At 48.9% G+C, this 20,615-nt stretch overlaps 4 protein-coding genes across 4 annotated transcripts; 2 read left to right on the forward strand and 2 right to left on the reverse strand.

The window, feature by feature from the left end:
• The first annotated feature begins 1,065 nt into the window (after positions 1-1,065).
• On the forward strand, positions 1,066-6,680 carry LOC131214047 (uncharacterized). Its single transcript, XM_058208396.1, has 4 exons — positions 1,066-1,150; positions 4,225-4,490; positions 4,691-4,791; positions 6,540-6,680. The coding sequence occupies exons 2-4, from the start codon at positions 4,301-4,303 to the stop codon at positions 6,678-6,680; spliced, it is 432 nt and encodes a 143-aa protein (XP_058064379.1). The 5' UTR covers positions 1,066-1,150; positions 4,225-4,300.
• A 33-nt stretch (positions 6,681-6,713) lies between these two features.
• LOC131214056 (uncharacterized) lies at positions 6,714-7,308 on the forward strand. The gene has a single exon (XM_058208408.1). It carries the CDS (start codon positions 6,714-6,716, stop codon positions 6,882-6,884), a length of 171 nt encoding a protein of 56 aa, XP_058064391.1. The 3' UTR covers positions 6,885-7,308.
• A 61-nt stretch (positions 7,309-7,369) lies between these two features.
• LOC131205465 (PAN2-PAN3 deadenylation complex subunit PAN3) lies at positions 7,370-15,325 on the reverse strand. Its single transcript, XM_058197572.1, has 16 exons — positions 15,125-15,325; positions 13,903-13,982; positions 13,739-13,834; positions 13,365-13,653; positions 13,130-13,230; positions 12,563-12,701; positions 12,349-12,495; positions 12,135-12,278; positions 11,948-12,064; positions 11,761-11,881; positions 11,578-11,700; positions 11,378-11,507; positions 11,167-11,303; positions 10,912-11,103; positions 10,678-10,840; positions 7,370-10,609 (listed from the first exon to the last, which is right to left on the reverse strand). The coding sequence occupies exons 2-16, from the start codon at positions 13,966-13,968 to the stop codon at positions 10,493-10,495; spliced, it is 2,082 nt and encodes a 693-aa protein (XP_058053555.1). The 5' UTR covers positions 13,969-13,982; positions 15,125-15,325; the 3' UTR covers positions 7,370-10,492.
• Positions 15,326-18,276: 2,951 nt separating this feature from the next.
• On the reverse strand, positions 18,277-20,108 carry LOC131215750 (glutaminyl-peptide cyclotransferase-like). Its single transcript, XM_058210145.1, has 3 exons — positions 20,046-20,108; positions 18,536-19,325; positions 18,277-18,465 (listed from the first exon to the last, which is right to left on the reverse strand). The coding sequence occupies exons 1-3, from the start codon at positions 20,106-20,108 to the stop codon at positions 18,278-18,280; spliced, it is 1,041 nt and encodes a 346-aa protein (XP_058066128.1). The 3' UTR covers position 18,277.
• Between the last annotated feature and the right edge of the window lie 507 nt (positions 20,109-20,615).

Here is a 20,615-nt window from a genome sequence, read left to right on the forward strand (position 1 = left end):
AACTCTTCGGTGTAAAAGTCGTATCGGTATCGTATTATCGCAATCAATCGCGCCCATCAATTGACGAAGCTGTGAAGAAACCAGAATCGAAGAAAACCTCTCCCAACTGGGTAATTAAACCAAAACACAACCAATCGGACCGCGAATTTGATTTGTCGAAAGGTTTTTGATTTTTGGTGGTGAAATTGCGAAGTTAAGATTCGATTGAAAAAGTGAACTTTATAAATAACTTTAAACTTTTTTAATGGCCGTTCACACATTGAAAACACTTTTCTGACAATTTGCTTCACCATTTCATTTCGAGTGCCACGATCCAATTCCTTGAAGGATGACCATTAAAACCATTTGAAAGCCCGATCCAACATCAAAGAAACTATTACGCTCAAATGTTTTTCCCTCCTCTCGGCGCATATGGAAATGTTTTGGAGCACAAAATCCCTCGAGGCCCATTGCCATCTCGTCGCCACTAACGACATTCTAATTCGTCCCACGGCGCCACAGACAGCGCCTCGGAAATGGTCGTTGATGGCCGCAGTCATTTGAAACAAATGTTGTATTATTCTTTTCGTCGCTCACCGGGTAAGGAAAGTAAAACAACACACTATTACTACCTCCCAGCATGATCAAAGCGTATTAGCCGGAGTTTGCATCCGCGGAACGCGGATGACTCCGTCCGAGAGACGCGCGGTGCGGGGCCTTGCCAACATCAAAGCATTAAATTAAGCGTTTTCTCGAAACTGTCGCCCACCTTTCCGGTACCAGTTCGCATGTCAGATACACACGCGAGCCAACCGAAGGTATATGTTGGGAGAAGAAGCATAAGGCAGAGCATAAGTCAGAAAAAGAAACCAGTTGTTGGCGGACTTAGAGCACCACACGCATACACTCGAACACGTGGGACGGGGACCTGGCAATTAAGTATTAACACCGCGTGGCGCGGTGGAAACGCATTCGAATGCGGTTCCCGTGGCGATGGTTGCGGTTGGTGGTGTTTGTGCCGGTGGCCCGGGTGTATCCACAGCCCTGCCGCGTTCGATCGGCGGCGTTTTCTTCATTCAGTCGTTTGGTTCGTGAAGTAAGTAACATATCCGCTGCGTGTGGCCCCCTTTGTTAGCGTTTTTCCGTTCCCATCGCAACCCGGAACCCGTGAGTGAGTATCCCAATATCCGTGAGTCGATTGCAGTGATTGCAGTGGGTGTGTTGTGTCCTTTAATTGCCGGAAAAGTTTTGAAAACACTGGGCCAGAGCGCCAGATTCCGATTCGGACCGAACCCCGCATGTGTCATCGCCGAGGTGGACGATCGATCGCGAGTACCACACCCAGATGGTTAACGCCCAACCCGGTCACGGGTTGTAGATAGATTTATCTGTTTATCGCTGTTTCCGCCAGCGCAAAACAACAAGCCAGTCTCAGTGTCGGACAGATCTAATTTTGAATTTTAATCACACCGATGACTAAAGGGCGTGCCCGTCTACAAAAAATGGCCATCGCCTGAGTGTGAGAGAGAGAGCGAGATAGAAGAATACTATTGTGAAACATGATCGTATATGATGTTGCTGGGCTGACCCCTGGGGGTCAAACGATCAGCATAAACTGGAAGTGATCCTGGGTCGAGGGATGCTCGAGGTCATCCGAAGCCTCAAAAGAATCGACGGTGGTTGTGAGACAACGGCACTTTCCAACGCATTCCGCAGTACCTTTAAGACGAAGGTGTTTGCGATGCGTACCCTCCCGCAGACGCAGGTGTGTGTCGGTGAGGTGTGCGCACCAACACACCCACAGCGGCGGCCGACTGACCGTTTTGTGCTTGTTTATGTTGAACGGCGGTTGCACTATGGGGAAAAGGCGGTCATAAATCGATTTCAAAGTTTCAGATTTCAGTAATATTTTCTTAAAATAGACAAGTTAACTAAGACCAATCCGAATTTTTAGCCTTCCAAGTTGCGTAGATTCCGAGAAATGATGCGTCAAAGTCAAAAAAGTGATGAAAAATGCTCTTTTTAGCCAACTTTTATTAACGTTACTTTTATTAACAAGGTACGTTAAAAATCTCATTTGAACGGATTTCGAACGACAAGGTACTTATATTATATATCATTGGAAAGGTTATACATCCTTCTTTGATATAAAAATATCAAATATTCATAGTTCGTATTTGTTGTTTATTTTTTCCGAGAATTGGTATAGAACATTACGAAAATAATACAGTTAAGCAACGTTGGTAGTGCAGCAAAAACATGCTTCCCTTTGCTTCCCTTAAACTAGGCATGGAAATTAAAGTTTAGGTAATTTTAAATGATTTCCAGCAAGTTTCACCACTTAGTTGTACTTAGTTTTACCGCTCCGGCCTTTTCAAGAAAACACTTCCAGGTACCAGAAACGCCTGGTCTCTTGTAAACTAGGTACAAATGGCTATACAAAACATATCGCCCTTTTAAACTTGTGCACTACCTGTGAAGCACCTGTTGCACGGGACCGTTTTCTGTCATGTCTTTTTTGTCAAAGTGTAGTCCATCCTATTTTTCTATCGTAGAGGGTAGATATTTATCCTTTATTCGAACAATCGAATGTGACTATTCGGGTCATAAGTATTTACCTGATACTGAATAGACGTTAGCATAGCATAGCGTTGCTCAATTGAAGGTATTTAAAACATGTTTGTACCTCTCGTGTCTGTCGATATGGAATATGGGTAATTTGACATGTATTTCCCTTAGGGTATATGCAATTCAAGGTAGTCGGTATAGTGAACGATTTCGTATATATACAACGATTTCTTTTTCTCAAAAGTAGTTCCAATTCTTTTACGGGATAGTTAACATGGTTGTGATCAAGATTAAACTAAGTTCACTTTCCCTAGGTTATAGACAGTCCAAAACCAAAAAGCCTAGTTTTCCTGATATAGTTAAGTCTTTTTTTATTACAGAGGAAAACATTTACGAGGATATCTCGATTGAGCATGTATCGGATCAAGTAGACAGTATCGATATGAGTTGGGATGAAGAAATCAACTAATTGATGATGCTTTGTATGTTCAGACAATTAAGTGATACTATTTTAATCAAAATTTGGATATTTGGAGATTAAATGTGGATTAGAAAATTTTGCTATGATTTCTACCGCAGTAGGTGCTATGCGGATTGCATAGCTTTAGGCGTTTAAATTTCGTAATATATCGAAAAATAGCTTATTTTGTATTCCTGAACGCGTGTTTTACAGTTAAAATCTTGAATATGATCAAACTACACCTAAAGCAAACAAAAAAGTTTGAAAAAACTGATAGATTCGTCTTAAAAACAATTAAGTCCGCCTGTCCCATACAAATTCCCCATAGTGGGTTGATGGTCGAAAGTTGCCGGTGTTGATTTTTAAACTATGATCACCCCGGGAAAGCAACAGGTGGTTCGCTTTGGGTGCGAGAGATCCCGGGTTCAAATCCTGCGCAGAGCAAGTGTCCTGGCTCGGTCATATTGACAATTTGAATTATCAAATTTAGCAATCCATATTCTCCATCGGGACCCGGCCAAAGAAGTCTCTACCAGCAAACCAATGCGCTCTATAGTTCGTAGCGGTTTCAGTGGCCGAAACGTGTCCAGCATTTCGTATCGGTCCCCTTGCCCACTCTACCGTCGTCCCCATCACTGAATGGGAACCATAATGTGAGGCATAAACCACCCGACACGCCCGACGGGGTCCACTCCGAGACTCTCGAAACTCTCTGGCCCACCACCAAAATCAAATCCAATTCAATCTTGATCAAATTAAACATTCCATTTGCGTTGAATTTTGTTATTGCCCGCCAACCTGCTGGCTGCGGTGCTCGAGGTGGGACGGCAGAGACCCCGGGACGAACCCAAGAAAACAAAGCATCCGCCCGGGCGGTGGTTCAATCAGGGCAGAGAATCAAGGATCGATTTGTTTGACAAAATCCAGGCACACACATGGCGGCCGTCGGTCCGACCGGCAGCGGCAAGAATGTGAGATATTTACTGTCCAGCTGGCAGGCAGGTCGACCGGGGACCAAACCTGGACCGCCAGTGTCCTTCAGGTTGAACAACAGCGCTCCGTTTCGCTGTTTACCACTCCGGCCGGCAGACAAACCGGATGAAAATTGTTCAATAATTGCGCCTGCAATTGCCATTGGCAAGCAACGGCGGCGGGCATCGCGGGTGAGGGTTTCGCGGAGGACTCTATTGTTTCGTTTCCATTTCGCATGCTTGCAGACAGACAGCACACGGGAGCCGAGCCCCCGAGTAAGGACACGCGCACCGGAAACCGGACCGGTGGGAATGGTGTATCATGTCCACCATCGAGGAGCGAACAGCATATCTGGATAACCCGTACTTCAAAGGGCACGTCTACGGCAACTTCAACCCGTTCTACGTCGCGATCGCCCTCTGCACCGTCTTCGGTGTGTTCGTTATTGTGCTGAACGTCATCTGCTGCTGCTGTTCCAAGTACAAACCGTACTGGCAGGACCGGAACACCGGTAGGCGAGACCAAATGATGTTTCCCGTGGGCCCGCTCTCGGCGCGATGCGTTCGAAGCGAAATCCCGTCCCGTCCGGTCCGGGGAGTCCTTTTCCGAGAGCCCTTGTTCCCGGGAATCGATGATGGTTTTGGCCCAAATTTTTCCACCCCGTCATGTTGCTCAAGCGGCTTTCCTTTTCTGTCCGTTTTTTTTTTGCAGGAAACCTTTGGTTAATGTCCATTTGGACCGCAACGCCCCACAAGCAGCCACCGCTCGACCTGACAGAGCTGAAGGACGCTAGCCATTTCCAGCCACATAACGTAAGCGTTCCGCACGGGTTTCAGTTCAGTAATTTAGTGATAATTCGTATTCGAACGCACGGTCCGACCGGAATCACGAATTGCGAATCACGTGGGTCGCATATTGGTGATAGCGTACCGCAAAATTACTCCCCGGATAGGTCACATACCAGAGTGGCCCCCGGGAGTCGGACTTTGTATCGGAAATTGTAATGCTATCACCGGAAACGGTTCCGATGGGAAATGCGACCTCGGCGGCGAGGGACGGTCCCGATGACAACCGAAAGCCCAGTAATGCCCAATTAAAAACCGACATGTTTATCATTACATTTCACCCACCCGCAACCGGTCGCACTCCCACGTGCTTTAATAAATTTGCCCTCTTTAAATGTCGGGCCGGCGATGGGTTTTCGGAATCGGTTAATTGGCGTTCGAAGGCCAACTAAATGTTCCCCCCACCGCGGAGCTTTTCGTGGAATCGAACAAGAAATAGTGTGCGCTTCCCGGAACGCTTCCCGAACCGTTTAATTTACGTTTAAGCATAACATTTGTGCCTCCAACCCGACCAGAACCGGACAAGGGGACGCACGAGGGGATAACCCCCGGTATAATCAGTTTTGAAAGTGACTCGGGCAGCGCGACCGCCGCGTCCGCCGGTGACCAATAATTGATGGGAAACATTATTTAATTAAACTTCTCATCTCCAGAGCCCGCGGGGGCGATAGGTTCGACGTCCATTTCAACCCCCGGATGGTGCCAACACTTTTCTCTCTGCTGCTGCATCCCGCCAGCCATCCGTTTGGTGATCAATATGGCCCAATTATTGTCTCTTTGCTGGCTATCCTGCTGGGGGTGGATAGCCACCCAACCCAACGCAGCATCGACCCGTGTGGTGGCCAATTTCAATTTTCGGGCTTCGGTTCACTGAACTATGCGAGGCTTCGCTCGCTCGCTGATGGCGTGCCTCGGAAGCGTGTCGAACTCGGTGGATGTAGGAGATAGATTGGAATTGCTGTGCCATGGCAGCTCTAGGGATTCTCTCGTGGTAGCTACACATGACCACACGCATCCCGTTTGATCGGCTATTTTATCCTTTCGCACCTGGGTCGCACCTGGGTGGTGTGACGAGTTTCTTCCGGAAAAGCTGCGGTGCGAGTGGTTCAATTATGCCAACACGTTTTTGCAGCGTTGATGCGTTTCCGCGTCCCCAACTGGGTCCCCTCGGTCCGTTAGCCAGCGGGCAGAAACAATCGAACCGAGTTTGGTCATACGCCCCGTTGTAAATGAAAACCCGTTTCCCGGGGGCCGGCTGGCCGTGCCATCGCTGGCACATAAATTGAAGTGCAAAAGTGTGCATAATTAAACGCATAAACCGAGCCCACGAGCTCAGTCCAGGCTAGTTTCAGATATGTGTCTAAGCCTTTTGCACCGTCTTTTGACATTTGAAATTCGAGTTCGAGTTAGAATATTTGAATTTAAATTTGAAATTAAAATTCACGAACCGGTTCGATCCGGTTCAAATTCAGTTCTCACAGAATATATCCTGTTTTGTGCGTTGAGGGTTCGAAGGAAAGAATCTGAAATCCTTCCTGGAATGGCTTTAATAACTAGAGGAAAGTTCGCTCCCTAGAGGACATCGCAACCCCATTAAACAGTGTCAATATTTTGTGGTGGTGGTTTATTTTGTGGTTTGTGGCGATGCGTTGAAACGTCTCTGCCAGCAATTGAAGGACATAATTCGATCATTCCTCTCTCCGTCCCTTCTGCAGCCCGACGTTGAGCGCCCGGTAGAGTATACCGTGTCGCACCACCGGCCCCAATACCAGCAGTCGTCGGCCTCCCGCGGACCACCGGCGGGCTACCATCGTGAGGAGTACGTTGAGTTGCAGAAGCGCGAAAGTGACATCTGAGGGGCCGAGCCGAGAGCAAGCCACAGCGCAGCCATGGTGTTTATAGTCGCGTTCCCGGCCGTGGCCATGCTGGCCATGTTTATCGTGCTGGTCATCATGCTGATCCTGCGCTTCGGTGCACGGTGTGGTCTACGCCACCACGCCCTGCCCGACGATCAGGAGCTGCGCGATAAGGCGTACGATCAGAAGGTCAGCTATGCATGACCCCTATGAATGCACCACTGGCCGGTGCATTCATGGGTGTATCGTATCGACCACAATCCTGCCTTCCAACCGTCGCTGTGCGGGGTCTTATTGCATTTTATACAATTTCTCGAATATTTTTCCACCAGATAGCATGTAAGAGACATTGTAGAATGGCCACCGAGGAGTGTTTTTTTAAAGCGTTCAAGGTAGAATAGTCCTTCCATATCCTCTCGCGAGCTCCATCCATTAGAGTAAGATTTTATTTTCTCTACTAAAACATGGAAACGTTTCCGTCCGACACGATAGGTAGGAGCTGCATTTTTGCACAACGATCGCCGCACAATCGTCACAATCTATACTCGACGCCGTAGTCTCTATTGAGGTCCTTTTAAGTAACCCTTCGAGCCCAATGTTAACCCAACACGCACAGCAATAAAAGTAAATGCCATTTTTCAGTAAATATAGTTGTTTTTTCATTTTTTATTTCAACGTCGTTTCGTGTTTGTATTTTTTTTTGTTACATTTTTCGTATTTTCGCCCTTTCGCGCCCTCCTCAAGTTTTCCTTTCAAATATAATTTAACCATATTTCCTCTCGTCTGCCCCAACTGTGGCGGATTTGCTCGCATTTCGAGACACGATAACGATTTCGATTGCGGAGAAAAATATGCGCACTAAGGGTAGTGTAATCCTGTCCCGAGTGTCCGATTCGGTTTATGTTTCTGTTTTTCATTTGTTCAGTTCCAACAGCAATTCACTGCAAAAGACGGTATCTGTTTTTGTTGTGTACCACGCGCGTGTGCGTGAATGAGGATTTGAGAGTGAAAGAGAAAGAGGAGGTAGGGGGGAGGGAAAAACAAAATATGGAAGGAAACAGAAAATGGGATCATCATCAAAGCATGCCGGGAAAGGAGAAGGTGAAAAAACCGATATTTAAAAACGCAAAATAAATTCATGAGATCGAATCGCTGTAAACGCATGCTAGTAAGTAACCCTGAATTATTGGCCCGATCCAAGGGCCCTATCACAAAGCCGAAGGTGTTTGACTCATTCGAATTTGTTGTTGTGCCCCACGGGGACATTTGTAAAGATTTTCCTGGTTTAAGTGTAGCAGGGGGCGCTTTCCCTACGCCGGACGATTGCAGGATTGAGGTGCGAGATGTGGGACCATTGTACATCGTAATTTGTGGAAGAAAACACAAACAAAATGTCTACTTTCTACACGGCCTGTTATGCGCTAAGTAAGTATGTGTAATGTATGCATAATATGTAAATAGTTTTCCAATAGTTGTCCGCAGCCGTCCGCAGCCGAACAAACTTTCACAAAACCTTACGCCAAAAAAGGGATAATACCTACACATAGTACAAAAATAATCTTATCTGGTAAAATATAGCGCTGCGGTGAGGATTGCGCAATCGCGACCCCCCAAACATCAGTAGTAGGAACCAATCGGGCGGGGATCCGTACGAGCGCGGCCTAGAATTTAGAAACTTGTTTCTCGCCAATCGGAAACGTAGGAATAATCGAAGCCGGGACCGGCGGCAAACTGAATGCCGCCGCGGCCACACGAAAGCTCTACCAAACGGACCCCGTGCTTTATTAAGCCCGGGGCGCACGGTAGTAAGGTTGCACAGAAGGTATTCTGGTAGTAAAAAATGTGTAATCAAACGAAAATCGTTGTACAACGTTCGTAACACACTTCTACTTTCGTTTCCTTCTCGAACGTGTTTTCTCTGTGTTGTCTGTCTGTTCCTCTCATTTATCGTATTTTTGTGCACATTTTCTCTTCGCCATTTTGTTTTTTACGCATTTTTTACAAATATATTTCACTTTCCTCACCACGCGCTCTTATCTCTCTAGGGTCCGGTCTCGATTTCTCTCTGTGTCGGTCGCTTCCGCCCGCGTGTCCAGCCCATAGAACGACCGGGAGGACGGCACGTACCTCAATAATGCTGCCTGCCGCCTCACGCACTCTTTCTCTCTCTCTGCCGGGATTTGTTGCACGTTTAAACATTATTTGTCACAATAAAAAGTCTTTTTCCTTTAAATCACCTGCACGGTTTTTAGTGGCTTGTTGGCCCGGATATATAGTAGGGGTGTCTGGCCTTACTGCTACTCTGTTCTGCACCCCTCCCCGATTTAGCTGCCGCTCTCCTTACGCCAGCATCGTCCACTCGTTTCCACACAAACACGGTATCTTAATGTTTTTCTCCACCATGCGCCGTTTGTTCACTTAAACGTTACTCAGGAAGTATATGAATTTTGCATGCAAAATTTGTTACCCTCAATAGTTTTCCCGGCCCACCGGCGTTTTGTGGGGGGGTTCGTTAAAAAATAACCTCCGTTTTGCTTCGCTTGATCCGTGTTGTTCATCTAAGCTGCAGTGTTGCTGATACTGCCACGTATGAGAGTCTTCTTACCTAACCTAGTCCCTCCTTCCGAGGGCTAACGGAGCTAGAGCTAATGTATGTGGTTTTGCTGTTTGTATCGTTTCTTAGTAGTACTTGTTAAAATGTTCAATTCAGAACGCTAAACCACGAACGGAACGAATGGCGCCGGGTACGGTGTAAAGGGGGGAAACTGTAAACGGAACAAACGGCACATAACGTGTGTCACCGTTGACCCACCCTCAGCGGCACCCAATACACAACCAAGCACAGTCAATTTAAATACCCACCATCGTAAGCAAAAACGCCTCTTGCAGCAATGCAGTCTTACACTCAATTGTACTAAACAATGTTCGCATGTTTGTTGATGTGAAATAAAGAGAATGGTATAGAAAACGCAGCCAAAATAAACAAAAATAATCATAAGGAAAGCTTATCAAAAGATGGGCTCTGAAAAAACAGTGAAACAGTCCACTCCCTGGTTCTCTCACAACTTCGCAAACGCTGCCGTATTAGCTTCCCTCTTGTTTTCTGCTCTTTGCATATCTTCTAACTGACATCTCTTAACCTACATCAAATCGATCTTTCGGCACGATCCTCTTCATTCTTGTGATATTTGTTTTATCGTCATCGTTATCATATGATCGTCGTCGATCGTATCGTAATTCGTGTGCACATTCACGTGCTGCCGTAGCATCGTTATTCCGGAGATCTATTGTATCAGAAGCATTCCCATCACAATACTAAGTCCCGCGCTATGCTGCTTTTGTGGCGCCAGGAACTAATTCGCTTGCACAAGAGGTCAAGCACGTCTCTACGTTTCGGTGGCGGTGGGCGGCATGTAACGATCGCCGGTTGTGTGTGCGTGTTCAGGTATGCTTTTCACGTCATTCTTTTAACACACTCCACTGGCACATAGCTGCCACTGCTGTTTGATCACAATTTTCGGTCGCAATTTTGCAACGATAATTCCCGATTGCGAATGGTAAGAAAAGAGGAACGCTTCAAAATCAAACGGTACTCCACCATCGCACCAGTGGTTGGGTTGCCTCTGCCGGTAAAAGGGGGTAACCATTGTAAATTAACCCGCATCTCGAAAGGTGACACTTTAAGGACATTTGGCCTTCACCGCCAAGGTACTGTTTAGACGCAGCAAACCGCCACCGAACGGCACGGCGAGAAGCGTGTTGGAGCCGCTCGTCAGTCACGATGCGCACCACACCTCAAACGATGGTTAGTTTTAAACGGAGCCCTCGCTAGCCGCGACCAGTTCCGAAAATGCTTGATCCAGACAGTGCTTCAGCTCGGCATAGGTCACCACTAATACTGATTGTTCGTCACGGGACATTAGTTGAACCTGCAACGAACGACCGATCGGTTGCTGTAGAGTCTGGACCGAACAGTCAGTTCCTCTTCCGGACTTACCTTTTCCAACGTGCCTGCGTCCAGCTTGTTGAGGCACTGCACTATGTGGGACTGGTTGAGCCAGGGACGCCCATCCTCGGTGACGGCGTGGAAGAGGTAGTCTCTAAATAGTTTTAGCATGTAGCGATCACCCGTCTCGGACCACGTGACATCCAGATTGAGTCTAGGGAAACGGGGTTCGCAATGTTAGGTAGGAACACATCTACAGGGTACAAACGCAACGCAAGGACATACTCTGGGCGTTCGTTGATGCAGCCCAGCTTCACGAGTAACCGGTACAGTCTACCATTTTCCATTTCCTTCGCCAGCTCGTCCTCCTGTATATCACATTGAGCTTGCAGGGCATCGAGTTGTACGTAAAATCGGGCACCGATCATCGGCATTATCTCCGTCACCGAGCGCCGTGCGGTAGGGTTTAGCAAACATCTGCCGAATGAAAAAAAAAGGGAATCGTGATGATCGATCGCGATGAAGCAGTCACCAGCTTACAGTATGATATTCCGGAGATCGGACGAATAGTGGCGCGATATTAGGTCGATGCTGCTCTGAATTTGGTCACGCTGGACCGATTGTAACGTGCGGCAGGCAAGGGCAAGTATCAGCTTGCCCAGGGCAGACAGGTCATCCTGTGGAACGAAATGGAAACGGGAATTAAACCCCAAGATCCAACGTCCACCAACAAACCCCACGCGTGTGTTACCTGCTGACGATGGTTAACCACCGTCAGGGGGTTGGGTTGGTTCGGATCGAACGTGGCAATGTCCGAGATGCCCACGCAACTGTAGCGTATCCGTTTACCCGTCACGATAATCTTGGTTGGGTCGAGCGTTCTGTGACACCGTAGAGACAGGGAGAGGATTAGCAACATGTAAAGGTGCCACATGCCGCAAAGAAACTTACCGACAGGCTAGACCCGCCTGATGCATTGCTCGCAGGCCGGCACTCAACTGAATGATAATTGACCATATTTCGTTTTCCGGCAGGAGCGATGTTGTAAGCGTACGGTGTAGCGAGCTTTTGTGACTGCAATATGAACATATTGATGAGCGCCGTCAACAGGGGAGCATTCGAAGGGGAACCTACCTAAAAGGTCGTGCCTCGCCAGCGAACGGATCGGTATAGCCGTTCGTTTCGGGAACGGCAGGAAAGTACTTCGTGAGCAGAGTCTGCGAACCGGGATGATAATCGTACACTATCACTAGTGCTGCAAACGAAGACAGAGACGTTAAAAAAATAGCTAAGCTTTGGGGTCCAACGGGATGAAACTCACAATTATCACCGAACGTTTTCGTGGTGAACACTTCGCGCAGCTGTACGATGTTGGTGTGCTGGAGCTTTTTCCACATGTCCACTACCTGCATGCACTTGGTAGACTGCAGGCGGAAGCCTACGGAACACAAGGGGAGAGTATTAGGAATTGGTCCCCTTGAGCACTGTTTCAATCGGTTGAAAAGTACCGTGAAGGCGTCTAAGGCAGTACTTCACACCACTAACGCTGTGCGTAGCTCGGTAGGTGGACGACGGTACGGGAAGCTTCGGATGAAGCGGTTGCGACTCGAGCAAACATAGTGAGTGGTAATTTTCCACCTCGAGAGGTATATCTGGGAACAGTGTTAAAAAGAGCGATGTTAGATGTACAGCGGCCCCGAGAGGACTATCAGGTCCCAGTACCTTGACTGTCGCTATCAATACTATTCACTAGCTCATTGCGTGATAAAATATCGTTTCTTAGTTCGTCCGGCATAAAGAACGCCATCGACACTTGCGCCTTCGATTGCATGTTGATAACATGCGATGCAGGTCCCGGGTAAACATGCCCTGTACCGGAAGGGAACGCACATTATAAAGCTGTACAGCAAGCCACAACGGCTAAGCGGTCCCTCACCTGGATGGGTATAATTTAGATTGATCTGTGAGCTCGCTATGTGGACAAAGGAGTTATCAGTCGTGTTAACTGTACTGCTCGGCGTTAATTGATGATTGGTTGCAGTTGGGTAGAAGTACGTGGTGCCACCGACGTTCTCCTGTGCGGAAGAAAGAAGTTAAGCGAAAGTGAAACCCAACACGCCGGGCGGAGGTCACGACGGATATGGTACGATCCACCTGGCACAGGGGATGGCGCTGGCGCTCAAAGCCAACGAACGATGCGTGTTCATGCAAAGCCAACATTGCTAAACCGTGAATGTGGTCGTGTACTTTGAAAAATAACTTAAAATAATCTTCATTTTAACGTAAATCGCTCTACTGGAAGAGTGTAAAGAAGACACACTCTGAACAGGGCCAAAGTGGAACTGAAGCATGTGGCCTCTGTCTTGAGTTCTCGTGTGAAATGTAAACAAACACCTAACGGCAAATCACACCACACTGCGCAGTGATGATGGTAAAACAAACAATCCAACACAAGGTGGTGTACGATATCTCAATTAGTTTGAGCTTAAAACGGATAGTTTACTTGATGAATGTTGGTGGTAATTGGCGGTGGTGATGGTTGGGGCGTAATACGGGGGGATGTATTAGTACTTTGCGGTGATTCGTTTCGCAGCAAGTTCCGACCTGCGTTCCGAAGGGAACAACACCCAAAGGGCAGAAAGAAAAGAGAAGAAAAACAAAACGCACACACATTAGACAACACTCGGTCTGGGCAGAAGACGGACGGCCGGACGGCCGGACGCGGACGCCGGACATACCCTTGATCGGAGTTACCGCGAAGGCGGACGTGCCGCCGGTAAGGGTGGCGGCCAGTATGTTGTTGCCGGTGACGTAGCTGGCGACACTGTTGACCGGCGCACCCTTGACCGTGGCCAGCTGAGGTGCCGTCGGTTGGGACGGTTGGGCGGCGGCCACGACCGTGCCATTGTTGCTGACCACGGGGCCACCATTGTTGCTGCTAAGTATCGAGTAGGACGAGTAGAAGTTCGGCGAGGACGATGTGCTTAACCGGTTGTTTGGAATGAATTCGGGCGACTGTGGGGTCACCTGCCAAAATCAGTGGGGGGAAGCCAAAAGAATGCAGAGTTAGCCATTAGCGAGTAGGCTGGCTGCCGGATGTGTATTGATTTACCTGAGTTTTTTTGAGCGCTATCGGAGAGTCCAGCGATATCTTCCCCGAAAGCCCCGACGCCAGTCCGTACGCGGGAGTCGTGCCATTTTGACGACTCTGGAAGAAGATCATGGAATTGTTTTAATATTTGTTTTTTTAGAGTGTAATGCATCGCAGTCACTTACCATGTACGTTGCCAGCTTGCTCTCGGATGGAACTCCATTGGAGGGCGGAAAGAACATTGGATCCATAGTATGTTGCGATCCTGAGGATGAAAAAACAAGCATTAATCTACTTCCGAGCTAATCATCACTCAATCATCATTGAATACGAAAAACAGAGCATCGAATCATTGTTGTGTTCCGCATTACCGTTTTGTTACCTCTAGAGCGGAAGAGACGCCTTAACACAGCCGGGGATACCATCTGTTCGATCCGTTATCGTTTTTTTTCCCACTCATTTACATTTCTCACCGCGTCGGGCATCGTTTCGTGTTCCTTTTCCGTGCGCTTTTTTCTAATCTGGACGCAAAGCGCTTGTATATGTGCGTCTCTGCCGAAGGGTTGACCGCCGACAGGAAGCTAGGCCAAAGGTGGGCGGGACACGGTGCCACAAGATCCCACGCAAACCAGCATAAACCGCGTGTGTGCGTTGACCGTATTGTGTTGTAAATAGAAGCTTAAAGGTCAAACGATGCGCTCCCCGCGGCTGTTTGGCGTTTTCGTTAGTGTGTTTTTCATCTCAATCCCCTTTTTGGGCACGGACCCTCCTCCCCGCAGCATTTTCTTCTGCGTCGCCTTGCGCTGCCGCACACAATGTCTGTGGTCCGGTTTACACAAACGGTTAGACAATCGTGAAACACAAGTCCGCATGAAATTGTACCAATTCACGTCGCGCCAGACACGCTACTCTAATTTCATTGTTTTTTTTCGCAGGAAAATGTTGCCCTGGATGGAACCAGCCGCTTCATCCCCAGACGATGGGATAAAAGTTTGTGTTTTCGTTGGTGGACGTAGCAAAAAAAAGAAATAAAACCAGTTCGCGCAACAACAACAACAATCGTCGCGCGTCAAGGATGGTTGGTTGATAATCGTTCCCCCCCCGCGCCGTACGCGTCCTACGCTGCCGCAACGCGCTGCTATCATAACATCACTTCGCGAGCGCGTCGTCCATCGGGGAACGCTAAAAACGCTGTCCTGTCCCCGCTGGTAAACGAACAAATGTAAACAACAAACAATTGTGTTCTAATCGCCAATGGCCTGGCGACGCATTCTCACGTGTCTCTCACGTTCAGCTCACCGTCAGCTCACGCTCACCCCGTTTGAGCGTGAGCGTGAGAAGGGGCCCGCGTATGACCCGCACGCACACGGTGAGCAATGGAAACAAGGTCAATGTACAAAAACATACCTCTCTGCGTTGCGGTCTTTCGCTTCGGTTCTGCGGTCACCAGCGCAATAGTAACACTGTCACAAGAAGATCACCCAGCAGCGCTCCGGTCCCAGCGCGGCTACTGCTCCGTGGTGTTCCAGTTCGTTCCGCTCTCTGCTCCGCTTTTCCTGCCCCGTCGGCCCGTTCCGAAAGAGTGTGGCTGCCGTCTGTGTATGTGTGGCGACGACGGTGGTGCCCGCTTCTGGCCACTTTCTCTCACGCACGGTGAACTTTCTTTCGCAACACGATCGTCCACAGCCACGGAACACCGGGGACGGTTGCGCACTGCTTCGCTCCTTGAGCACTCTTTTCTATCCCTTTGGGGGGGACGATTTTCGGGTTCCTTCCGTTTCTCGGTGGTGATCGCACGTCCTGCTGGCCGTCCTGTCAGCGTGCCGTGTACTTTCCAACCAACGGTCCGCGTCGTGCTCGCATTGCCCGCACCGCCGCCGTTCTCTGCTCTGCTGCTGGCGCTCCTTTCTGCCCTAGCAACCGACCGGAGAGAGACCTGTGTGTTACGCCGTCACGGTTCTCGTTGGGTCCTGCTCCGCAACCTCGCTCTGTCTCGCTTTTTCGCCGACGCGCGCGTACGGGTGATCTATTTGCGCACCACTAGAGCGCGGCTTGTTTGCGCCACTGTCCCCCAACACACGCGCAGGCTGGCTGATGCAAACACACGTCCGAATGCAGAGCCGCAGAAAGGCTTCGACACCTAGGCGACCCGACGGCCAAGCGAAAAAAAACAACCCCTTTCGGTGGCGTTTCGCGATCACGGTGTCATGGCTACGGGAGCGACCGAGAGCGCGCGATCGCGAGACGTTATTGTTTTTGTTTTAACAGTCCCAACGCCGTGACGGCGGGCGGCGGCGGCGGCGGCGGCGGCGGCTACGTATGACTCGCGCGAACGGAAATCATCTGTTCGCTCCGTTCGCTTCACTTCGGTCCGGTCCTCTCGTTTGCTCGCATTTGTTGCTTCACGCCAGAGAGGGAGCGAGACAGCCACTCACACATGTGCAGGACTCACCTCGAAACACTAGCTCAGCTCACACCACCGCCTCACTTGTTACTGGCTCACGCGTTCACCCGTTCGCCTTGGCTGCCCGCAATACCACCTACAACACACTGGCGCAAGGACAGAGCGGAGGTCCTTGAAAATTGTAGCTGCTCGGGTGAGCGCGTTACAGGTGTTCCTGACCGTCCTTTTCCGCGGTCACAAACGCCGCCCAAACGGTGACCAAATCTCCAACACAACGGCGGTGATTCCCTTTCACCCTTTTCTACGCACGAAACGCGTACGACGGCGACGACGGGGCAAGGACAACGGGGCAACTGCGCTGGCAAGGTTTCTGCTCACAAGGCCCTGACCGTTCGAAACAATTCCTCACGCACGCACACTACCGAAGGGAACCACTTGTTCTCCGTGCATCAACCAATAGGGCTGCCTTTTGGGGAGGAAAAGAAAGAAACATGTTATTCACTGTTACGCATCAGTCAGCATCAGCATCTTGGATCTGCCCGAAATGGGTCCTCCGATAGGCCTCCGTGTCATTTCGGGCTGATACGCAGTAGGCGATTTTTTTTCATCGTGCTCCTGTTCCCTCCGGTCGCGCTGCTGGCCGTGGGAAGCATTCTCAACAAACAACATTTGGTTGCACGGCACAACAACAAAAAACAGGCATCACCAGCAGCAGACCTCCTGCGTTGCAAAGCGTGGCGTTTTCTTTTCCGTCTCCCGGTTGGCCTATGTTGTTTTTCGCGTTTTCTCCAGCTTCTTATGTTTTATGCGACGTACTAACTACGAAATACACAACATCGCCACAGTGGCACACATCGACACGCACTTCTCGACGGACGACGCGGCGCTTGTAAACGAAGGCACCCTTTTCGCAAGACACCAACAATCGCTGCCACAACTACAACCGAACCGAGCAGGCAGGGCCAATAGAAGGACTCTTGTTTTCCTCCGTTTCGCACTAGGGGATTGTAACCCTTCACCGGGACGATGGGATTCGACGCCTTTTACTTACGGTTAGTATTTATTTTGATGATGTTAGTTATTTTGATGCTCGGCATTGTCGCAACGCAGCTGCTTCTTTACTGCCCCAACAACCTGAACTTTCAAACCTGACTTTCGACTTTCACTCGAAAGATATTTACACAAACTAAATGTACAAAGTTTCACGATCCTAGCAATCCTTTCCAAACTACTATTAATCACCTTTTCTTTTCAACGCATCCTAAAAACGAATTACCGGATCGAAATACACAGTGGCCGTGTACCAAATCGCACTAGCCGAAGGAGCACCGGGAAAACGTCAACATACACTGCTGTCAACTGTCAACTGTCAACGGCGCATTCGAATCGCGAACGGTCGTCGGTTGGCGTGTTTTGTGTTTTTGGCCCGAATTTCCAGCATGTCGGAGTTTTCGCAGTCGCTGCAGTTGGGAAGCAGCACACTGGAAGCGCTCGAAAGGCAATTTACACCGCCCGCTCCGGATCAACGGCGGCCTCTGACGAGAGCCGCGTGCGAAATATTTCCTAATCGCGTGCAACGTTCGAATAATTGTTAGCGAATAATAATTTAAATTACCAATTACATAACTAAAAATCGTTTGATGGTCCCGCGGATCCCAGAAATTGCTAATTGTTGTGCTTCCTTTTGAAAATGCCGTTACAGCATGTTTATTATAAAAAGATATTCTTCACATTTGGGAACACTACAAACTGGGGCGCATAAAGTAACGGTTCCTGATTAGCTTGTCATCGTCATCATCGCCGAAAGAGTTGACATCTGATGAATACAGGAACAGCGCTGCCTGGCGTCGGAAGGGGAATAGGGAGGTGATAATTTATGCGCCGGCATCACTGGCCAATATTCTAATTAACTGCTTTTTATGCTGGCTTTTAATGATATCGCAAAAAGACAAAAAGTACTCTGGTAATGAATGAAATCGATGCATTTACATAGGTGAGCTTACTTAAACCTGTCATCAGTCACACAGACGGAGAGTATATTTTCATAACTGAATTCTAATACTTGTATCTTAATACCTAATGAAATGATGAATCTACTACCTGAAAAGGTTCTGGAATCACAATTATAAAAGAAAACTCGAAATAATTAAGCCAACTCATTGCAGGCAACTTTGCAGCGGTCGTCCGTATTTGCTGCTACAGAACGTGAGGTACTCCATCACGAATACCCTCAGCACTGCGTTCACATTCTTGATCGTCGTGCGGCTCAGATTTGCTTCGTTGTCCTCCGGTTTGTGCCAATGCTTCGGAAACGGCACCGGTATGAGGTGCAGTATATGAATATCTAAACGCACGCAAGTATTGAAAAGGAGTTAGTTTAAAAGCCAGTCTGCCCCCCGATGGAACCCGCTTACTTCGCTTCAAAAACGGCAGGTGATCATCCTCGATGCGATTGTAGAGCGTCTGATCGAGAAACATGGGCCCGCTTTGCGCATCCTTCACCAGCAGCTTGTTGGACCGCAAACTGTGCTCAATCTTACTCAGCCTCCGGTGGTGATTGCGTGTGTTGGGGAAAAAGTTGTAGAACTTGGGATCCGGGGCTCCAATCAGATCCAGCAGCACCAGCAGCTGGACACGATCGATTTCGCGCATCGACTTGCTGAGCGTCTTAGAGGCGTACGGGGTCGTCGTCCACTTGGTGGCCAGGTGGCGAGATCCGTACAGCGAGTCTGTGGCCGACCACTTCCGGAACGCTTCTTCGCCGTCGAAAAACAGGAGCATCAAACTGAGGTCGGTGTTGTTGCGTAGCAGCTTCAGGGCCGCTTCGGTCGTTTGGGCCAAATTTAGCATCATCGCACACGGTACGGCCGAATCGACGGCTCCCACGAACGCGTGCTCCCGGAAGTACTTGCTATCGTAGTGGCAGCCCAACGTCAGATACTTGTCGGCGTCCGGGTTCAGCTTGCCGATGATGTTGGTAAATCTGAGCATTCCGAAGTGCGGTGTTTTCTGGTTAAACTCGTCTAGCTCCACGCTAAACCCGAGTGCCTTCAATTCCCCGATGATGCTGCGCTTCACTTCAACGTGCGTCGCGGTGCCCACAATCCGCGGCTTTAGAATGCTCTTGAGAACTGCATCGAAGTGCGATTCGTTCGTCCGGGTCGCAACTATGCGCATCTGATCGAGCGTCAACTGGCCATCGATCTGGAAAGAGTACGTTGGTGTGTAAAACGGGATCCCATTACGTGAAACATCCTTTCGATTTTACGCCAAGTGCTGAAAGCATATCGCACGCTGTTTCAAAACCTGTCACCAGGTTGTTGACCCGCAGCAAACGATTTCAGAAAAAATGGGAACCAGCGGGGCCGTTTATTCATGCAAAACTGCAAGCAACCCGATGCAACAATATGGGACCATTATTATCGAGTGCGCTGTCCCTATAGTCTTTCCGCTGCGATGCACACTATTGTTGCTGTACAGAACCAATTGTGACCGAATGGGATTTCTGGCCTCTATTATTGCTTTGAAAGTGCGTTTTAGTGCGTTTCCGTATCTGATGAATATTTAAAAAAATTATCTCACAGTAAATACCTTCATTAACATTTTTAATCCACGACCCAACGGTGGGATTTAAAATGGGCACACAAAAAACTGCATGCTGGTAACTGAACGCAGGACAAGGATCAACGACTCCAGCATGTGACTGAAAACGCAAGAACTTGAATCCCCGGCTTGATCGAGAAATTCCAGTTTCTGACCATAATTTTAACGATTGCCAACTCTTTTCGCAGTAAGGGTACCTCATTAATTAAACCGGTTAAATGGTCCTCTCTCAGCGCGACGATTGAATTTTGATTAGATCGACATAATTCTCGCTCTTTAAGACGGGGGATTAAAGTGCACAAAGTGCTGTGCTCTGCTTACCTGTCGTACTGGCCCCAACGTGAAGGTCATAAAGAGACAGGACAAGAAGTGTATGCTCCACATTCCGCCGCCTTGTGGGTCGTCACCTGGCGGACAAACACTTTGGCGGAACTGCTTACCGTAGCGCCAATCCCGACGGTAATCCCATACGGCACACACTTGTCGCGATAGTGCTCTCTTAGGTAACGGAGAGCCGCTCAGTTGGCCCGGTTTCTCGGGAAGGCTGGTTACTAAACTAGCGAACCCCGTGCTCCAGTATCCGGCTTCAACCCGAGAATCGGCTTCTACGTTCTGCACCGACACTCCGCTAAACACATTCACTATTCCGAACACGTCTGCACGACAGACGGCACGGCGAGGATTTCGCGGACAAGTGAAAGTTATCCAACGCGAGAGAGCTGCGGACTTGATGACGCGCAAACAACGAATGAACACACGGTGAGCCGTCTGTTTGTTAGGCCGCCGCTCAACAACGATCGACCTGTTGAATATGTGTGTGCCCACGGAGCATGCACAGTAGTGACAGTGGGGAGTCGGAGTGGGGAGTAGCTCGGGGGAGTGTGGGTTGCA

The sequence above is a fragment of the Anopheles bellator genome, chromosome 1 (assembly GCF_943735745.2).
Source record: "Anopheles bellator chromosome 1, idAnoBellAS_SP24_06.2, whole genome shotgun sequence".
Lineage (NCBI taxonomy): Eukaryota > Metazoa > Arthropoda > Insecta > Diptera > Culicidae > Anopheles > Anopheles bellator.